This window comes from Microtus pennsylvanicus, chromosome 10 (genome assembly GCF_037038515.1).
Source record: "Microtus pennsylvanicus isolate mMicPen1 chromosome 10, mMicPen1.hap1, whole genome shotgun sequence".
Taxonomy (NCBI): domain Eukaryota; kingdom Metazoa; phylum Chordata; class Mammalia; order Rodentia; family Cricetidae; genus Microtus; species Microtus pennsylvanicus.
The window spans coordinates 19893418-19901861 of NC_134588.1; the positions used below are offsets into that span (position 1 = coordinate 19893418).

Consider the following 8444-nt stretch of genomic DNA (forward strand, 5'->3'; position numbering starts at 1 on the left):
CCTCCTGTAAGTAACCCTAACTAATTAAACTCAGCGACTCACCAAAGAGAGCCTGGAGAGTGGGCTAAGAGCTAAGAGCACTGGTTACTTTGACAGAAGACTGGAGTTTGGTTCTAGGCTTCTACATCAGCTGGTTCTCAGTGGCCTGTAGCATTTGCTCCAAGAGATTAACTGTTGCCTTCTTCCCTGAATGGTCTCTTGTGCACAGACATACACATAGATTTTAATAAAATATAAAAATAAAATATTTTGCTCCTTTCCTTTCTGCTGGAAACTGACTGCTCACTGTCGAAATGGGCAAGTTTATGAAACCCGGGAAAGTGGTGCTCATCCTTGCTGATCGCTATTCAGGATGCAAAGCCGTCATCATGAAGAACGTTGATGATGCCACCTCAGACCGCCCTTACAGCCATGCTCTGGTGGCTGGAATTGACCGTTATCCCCAAAAAGCAACAGCTGCCATGGGCAAGAAGAAAGTCGCCAAGAGATCTAAGATCAAGTCCTTTGTGAAGGTTTATAACTACAACCACCTGATGCCCACAAGGTACTCTGTGGACATCCCCCTGGAAAAAACTGTTGTCAACAAGGATGTCTTTAGGGACCCAGCCCTGAAACACAAAGCAAGGCGGGAAGCCAAGGTCAAATTTGAGGAACGATACAAGACAGGGAAGAACAAATGTTTTTTTCCAGAAGCTTCACTTTTAGGTATATTTTTGTTTACATCATTAAAAGTTTTAAAAAAACAAACAAAAAATAAAATATTTTAAGAGACTTGAAAGTAGAAGAAGGATTTGGAAAGAAGAAAGGTTTGAAAGATGATCAAAATACAATATATGCATGTATAAAATCGTCAAAGAATAAACTTAAAACTCTTCAAAATCAAGAAAATACTGTATGTTTAACATAGTTTGCAGCTGAGCTGGTGTTTCTCTCTCACCCCTCATAACCTCAGGCCTCTGCTAGTGTTCAGCTTTCTTGCCAAGCTGTAGCACAGCCTTTGGTAATTAACATTAGTATTGCAAAAAGCTGAACAACAATAATTTGCTCCTTAAATATCTGCTATATTAACTCACTGTCACTTGGTAATTTGCATAATTACTTTATAATTACTTATAATTCACTCTAAGCATGTATTTACAAAATGAATTTGTTGGTATTACCCCTTGTTTTCTTGCATCGGTTCTTAAGTGCATTGATGTTCTTCCATCTAAAGACACATTTCTATTTGTATAAGATATTCCAACAAGTTATGGCATAAAAATAAGCATATTTCATGAAGATATTACAAAGTGAAGGCTGTAAAAGTTGTGCTTGGTCACAAAGACTCAAAGTAATGTTAAAATTGGTGGCATTCCCTTCCTGTGCTGAGTCTCTCCGTTCCTGGCTAAGCCTTCTCTTTCTTTCTTAGTGGGTAAGAACCTCATCTGCTTGAATATTCTCAGGATGCTTCTAGCACCTTCCATTCCCAGGCATCTAAATCTGTTCTCAGTAAAAAGTCTCAAATTTGTTAACTGTGTCTACTCATCTGGAGTTTTGTTATGTTCTCTGTATACTTGCAAGTCTCATGTGGCTTTCTCAGAAATTTATCACATTTTACCAAGTTGATGTTTTGTTTTGTTTTTAAATTTTCCTCTCCAATTCTAACACATGTAATAGCTGCATGCATCTTACAATAAATACAATTTTTTTCAAAAGTTATTGTAAAGATAAGCAGAGTAGGAGAGGGGAGCTTATTTTGTCTGGAGAATATGCAGGAAGATGACAGAAAGCAAGACAGGGTAAAGGAGACAGAGTTAACAAAGAGTAGCAGGAAAGATGTAGTATCTAAGCCATTTCATCATAGGCTGAGGAAAGGAAAGGGCTGAGTGTCCTTGTGAAAATGTGTCAGAACTCAGGTCAGGACTTACCTTACACATGGTACTTTCTGTCTCACAGAACCCAGTCACAGAAAGTCACACAGGGATCAACATAATGAACTAATATGATCAGGGCAAGGTTGCTAGTTGACCATACCTGAGCTGCTAAGTATGAAGAAAAGCAGAGCTCCAAGCATATGAGCCACAAGCAATGCTTTTGTGTGCAGTTTCCATATTCATTTTATGTATTTGTTTCACAATTAATAATTCTGGTGATGGCTTATTGCATTTCATGTTTTATGCATAATCTTATAGATATTATACTCATTTTCAAATCACAAGGGGTTGTCCTATACAAGAGCACACAGTTATGAAGAAGAGATGATAAGTAGACTTTTATTCTAACTTCGGCTTTGTGAGCATGATATCATGTGGCAAGTTTGTAATCCCCTGGAGAGGTAGAAACAGGAGGATCTATGGGGTTCACCAGCCATCCTGAATCACCAAATACTAGGTCCCAGTGAGAAGTTCTGTTTAAAAAAAAATTAAGTAGCCAGCTCCCGAGGTATAATGTCCAAGGTCAACAACCTCTGACCTCCATGCCCATGTATACATATATGTACCTGCTCAGACATGAAGTTTCCCATGCACTTTGGCTTGTTTCTTCCAATCATATCTATATTCCTTCTCTTGCATTAATATTTTTCAAGTTCTTTCAATATAAAGTTAAGAAAGGTCAACACTCTCAAGAAGATTTCTGCATCTCTGTGAGGCCCAGCTAACAGGGCATTCTTCTTTATAATCCAGAGCTAGGCCATAGCATGACCCTCATTCTATGGAGTATGACACAGATGCTCATCAAGACATGGATTATTTTTCTGTCACAGAGTTTCTTTTCTTAGATTCTATGGACTCATTTGCTAATTCATTTTCCCTGTATTTTACATATTTAATAAGATCTAGGAACATAGGGCTGGAAGATGGCTCAGAGGATGAAGGACCTTGATGCCAAATTTGACAACCTATGATCAGTAGTCAGAACCTACATGATGAAAGAAGAGAACCAACTCCAACAAAGGTTCCTCTGTTCTTCATACAGATGTTATGGCATTCCTCTGCATACAGACACACACACACACACACACACACACACACACACTTTAAAAAGTATCTGGAAAGGTTAATAACCAAGTTCTCACTTCTCATTCCAACCTATCCAAGTCTCACAAGTCAGCATTGTGCATAAGATAACTGTTCAAAGGTTCTCTACATTCTAACTCTGTTCTTAGGGAATTCTCCTAATCCTGTACTTACCTCATTCCACTACAATTACACCTTTAAGAACTGTCTTCCTGTGAGAGAAAAAGCCCGCTAGTTCAGAGATGCTAATCCATCTATCTTTGTAGTCGTAAAGGCAAGAGCCACTTCTGGACCATGACAGACTCTCTGCATATGTGGAATGAAAGGATGAGTAAATTAACCCAGACACTTAGTCCTGGACTGGCACCTCTTTAATCATGGGGTATAATAAAGACTGTGACTATTTTAACCCTGGATATCTTAGGCTATAGGAAAAGGGAACGGGATAAATAAATGAACCATGAATTTTTTAATAATAATTGGTAGGGTTGAATATGAAATGCCTTCCATAGACCTCTGTATTATATGCTAGGTCCCAACCTAATGATTCCATTTCAAAAGATTCTGGAAGCTTTTGGAAATGTGATCTAGCTGGAAAATATAGGTCCCAGGGGTGGGGTCCTTGAGACCATCATGTCCCTGGTTCCTTTGTGTCTCTGCTTCCTGTCCATATGAGGAAAACAGATCTTCTTGGCCACATACTCTGACTACCATAATGTTCTTCCTAAGCTTGGGAGACCAAACAACTATGGACTGAACTTCTGAACTCTTCAACCAAAATAAATTTTTAGTATCTGAAGTGCTTTGTGTCAGGTATTGTCTCTCTGTGATGAGAAAGGTAACAGATACAATATGGATGTCCTTTATTGCTGGGACACTCTTTTCTGGTGACTTACTCCACATCTGGAAGTTTACTTAGTAAAGAGAAGCCCATCACATGGTGGTCCTCATGGCTATAGCCTCATTACACATATGAAAAACTAAGAGGAGAGAAATTATATACACTTGGTCAGGCTTTTTGAAAGATGAAATTTTTTTCTGTGGTGGCTGATATATTTTTGACCAACACGGAAAGTGATTGAGTAACCCTTACTCTTATTACAACCCACTCGGACTCCTGAACAGAGAGCAACACTATTAGGAAAGATGCTCATCAAAGACCAAGGTAGGGACTTTCCCCTGCAGACGACAGTGACTGGGGCCAGGCTGTCTCAATGGAGATGATGAATGTTCATAGTAACCACATGTCAGATGTCTGAGAGGCAAAACAAAGGGGATTCACTGCTGGGCCTGGAAATGGTAAACTCAGGAGGAAGACTGAAATCTAAGCTCACTGGCTGGTCATCGAGCAGAACCAGAAATTGGTAGGTCTGTTTCCACCCATGAGAAGAGAAAGGGGGACACTAACTTAGAATAAACCCAGAGTTCAGTTTCAAACATTTGACCTGACAAATGCTCAAAGGAATGTCCTTAGTGGAGAGATATATAATAATTAGGGACGCATAAGAGTCTAGTTTGAAAGCATATTAAGAGAACATGGTGTTTTAAATCCTAAAGCTAGGTACAGTTTTCTAGTTAGCAGAGGAGATGGAAAAGAGATTCCAGGCTGAGGATTGGGCTCTGGAACCACAAACAGGTGAAGCCTGACATGAATCCAGAATGAAAAGGTAGGAGTTAGAGAGGGGAAACTCCAGGATGCTGAGGCAGGGAGAGTTTCAGCAGGAAGTACAGTCATAAAATAAAATGGGAGAAGTTATTTTGGAAAGAAATGTGACGGGTTAGATCTTTTTTGCTTAGCCTCTACTAAATGAACTGAAAGTGGCAGATGGAATGTACTCTAGAATTAAGATTTATATTTCAACACTCATACACACCCAAACACACACACATACTTTCTTTAAAATGTTAAAATCACAAAATGTTTATTTAAAAATAAATAAATAAAACCTGTGCTGAGGAGGTCACTCAGTATTAAAGTAACAACACAATGTGGGGATCTGAGTTTAGACTTCTGATGAGGGCACAGTAGCATGAATCAGAAATCCTAGAAAGACCGGAGGCTGTGACAGGCAGGTTGTTAGAAACTTGTGGGCCAGCTAACCTGGCATATGCAGCAGCAAATGACAATGAGACTCTTTCTCAAACAAGGGAAGAAGATGAGGACTGCACACACTCTGTGGCATGTGTATATTCAAATTCACACATACAACCATGCTCCACAGTCACACAGTACACAAACATACCACCACCACCACCACCACCCACAAAATTAAATCTTAAGAGAAATCAAAAAGCAAGAAAAGTAAGAAGAAACATGAATGTTTTTGGTCCTAAGGATTTTTTTTTCATAGAAGTTAAACCTGAACCTTTGTTTTGTTCATAAGGAGCAAAGTTATAGCTCTACCAATGAAATAGCGCCTCATAGAACCCTTCCAACTGCCATGAAGCTGGGATTTCAAAGTCCTCAACATCAGTAGAAATATGATTCAGAAGTAAAGTCTCCAACATTATCCACTTCTCTTTTATGTGGCCCAGAGAATGATATAAGATGGCAGGCTTTCTGTTTTGAATGAGTAGTTTACTAAGCTTATAGCAAGCCCAAGTAAAATAAATAGCAAATTATGAATAGATAGAAAGATAATAGATAGATAGATGACAGATAAAAGATAATGATAGATAAATGATAGATATATACATACATGCATACGTGCATACATACATACATACGTAATAGTAGAACATCATGATATGGGTCCTAAAATTATCCACCAAAAAATTGTTTGTGGAAGCCTCATTAAGAGAGTCAGTTCAAAGTCTTGATAGACAAAGTGTGGAGTGGGACAGGGGAGAGCAGGCCCTAAGGTGAGGCTTCTAAGCAATAGAATAAATAGCAATGAATAGAGATGACATGCTTGCATACCCATGTGTAAACACAACCTGCATGCACATGAACATATACATACATATACATAACACACACACATGCATGCATGCAAGGCACACATATTCACAGACACACATCAAAAATAAAACCCTATGTTAAAGCTTTATTTTTCAGAATGGGAAAGAAAGAGCCAGGAAAAGGCAACCTAAAGAAACAGCTGTGTCCTTCTCTGGCATGGTCCAGAACTGAAGGGCTCTTCCTTCATACCTTACCACACATTTCAAAGTTGGCCCCAGGATCAACAAAATTTAAACCAAATCATCTTTAATCAAATCAATGCAACCAAACAATTTATTCTTACATTTTTAGTGTTTGCTTATCATATTTATCAACAAACACCATTGGTTCCTGGTAAACTCAGTCCCAAGCATGCGCCCTTAGAGCATCTCCTGTCAATGAAGACGTCCAGTCCCACAGGAGAGAGCCAGAGGAGAACATACTTGACTTTCAAGCAATCTTTCCTTCTCCTCAATCCACCCCCATAAAATGCCTCAAAATTTCCTGCCAAAATTACCTTAATCATGCCTGCAGAACCTCTACTTCCTACACTTAAGACAATAACTGAGCTCCCCACTTCTCCAATTATTTTTGGAAACTAAACGTTGAGCAACTAGAGCCGAGCAGTAGATCTTTGAGCCTCAGACGGAGAAATGAGTCGAGCATTTTCTTAACCTTTAAAACACGTCAAGATCGTAAATCAAAATACACCAAATTGCCTTCAGGAGAAAAGAGCAATTCTTTAGTACAAATGCCTTGGCAATTCTGTAGGTAAGAGGTCATTTTCTTCAAAAACATTCAGAATGGTATGGTTCCTTAAATGTGTGTACAATAAAAAAAAATCCTCCCATTCATATTGAGAAGCTGACAATTCAAGGTCTAAGAAAAGCAAGATAAAAATGGAACCAGGAAAAGGTTATTTGAGAAATACCCAACAAGAGTTGCCTGAACTCTTGAACAAAATACTACTAATAATAAAAGTAGCCATGTAGCATTTAAAAACTTTTCCTTGAACTTAAAGTGATTAGATTTTGTTTTTTTCAACTACAGAGAGTTCAGGCAACTGTCACCTCACTTCCTCTGAAACTTGTGGAGACTGACTATGAACATAATCCAGGATCCCCTTGATTTTGCCCAAATAAATCCTATTCCTACAATGTCTTCTGAATCACAGAAGGTTGGCTGATCAGTTTTCTTGTGAACTCCCCATAACTTAGAATCTCCAGGGAAGAGGGAACCACAGTTGAAAAATTGCTTCAATCAGATTGATCTAAGAATATGTCTGTGTGGCATTATCTTGATATGGGAGAGTCCAGCCCATTGTGGGTGGTACCATACTTAGGAAGGTAGATCTTGGTTGTATAAGGGATGTGGTTTAGAGCCAGCCCTGTCAGTGGAGGTGTGAATGAGCTAGCCCAGAAGTAGAGGTCTCCGGAGACCTAGTACCACCCTTATCTGCCATATGGCGGGATGGGATGGGCAGAGGAGAGATGCCCTACCCACCACCCCTGCCCATCAATGCCCGGAACAGATGGAGGAGCTGACACTGGGATCATGAGAGCGTGAGGGTGATGTGGGAGTGTCATATATCAATCTGTTGATTTCATTGGTTAAGCAATAAGGAAACTGCTTTGGCCTCATAGGTTAAAACATAGGTGGGAGGAGTAAACAGAACAGAAGGCTGGGAGAAAGAAGCTGAGTCAGAGGGTCGCCATGATTCTCTTACTCCAGGCAGATGCAGGTTAAGATCATTCCTGGTAAGCCAGCTCGTGGGCTACAGCAGATTATTAGAAATGGGCTAGTCCAGGTGGGAGAGCTAGCCTAGAAGAGGCTAGATAGAAATGGGCCAAGCGGTGCTTAAAAGAATACAGTTTCCGTGTAATTATTTCGGGTAAAGCAGCCGGGTGCCAGGCCCACTCCTTACTACTACAGGAGGGCTATCCCTGGCCCTCACCAGCTGCAGCGCTTGGGAGAATGACCCCTATACCTTGCCTGGGCAACAAAGTGGAGCTGACCCTGATGGCGAAGGTGTGGAAAAGCCGACCCTGAGGGTATGAAGGCAGGAGAAGTGGTCCTGCCTCTCACTCATTGCTGCAGTGGGGTGAATTATCTGGGGTGATGCTGGAGAGCTCACCCTGGTGTTGAGGACAGGGGAGAAAGGCCTGCTGATCAACCCTGCAGCTGCCCACAGGCCCAGAACTAGGGTTATGACGCGAAAGGGCCTGACCCGCAGACCCAAAGCTGCAGGATCGCCACAACACAGGGCAACAACAGGGTATCCAAGGAGAGTCCCAGTGAGGGCACTCGAATCAGATCCATGAACACTTGTGAGTAAAGATACTTGGACAAAAGGGCTTACTGTGTGACTGATCACTGTGTCACACAGCAATGTCCATGACAAAATTTTGTTTTATTTTGGGGGTCAGGCTGCAGGTGCAGAAGGTGGATACGAAGGGACAGGAAAATGAATGGGATCAAGAAGCATGACGGGAATGACAAAGACAAAC

The 8444-nt window shown here is 40.5% G+C and overlaps 1 protein-coding gene across 1 annotated transcript; it reads left to right on the top strand.

Annotated features, from left to right (window-relative positions):
* Positions 1 to 293: 293 nt before the first annotated feature.
* LOC142859210 (large ribosomal subunit protein eL27-like) lies at positions 294 to 7994 on the top strand. Its single transcript, XM_075989555.1, has 2 exons — positions 294 to 705; positions 7870 to 7994. Exons 1-2 carry the CDS (start codon positions 294 to 296, stop codon positions 7992 to 7994), a joined length of 537 nt encoding a protein of 178 aa, XP_075845670.1.
* Positions 7995 to 8444: the final 450 nt, after the last annotated feature.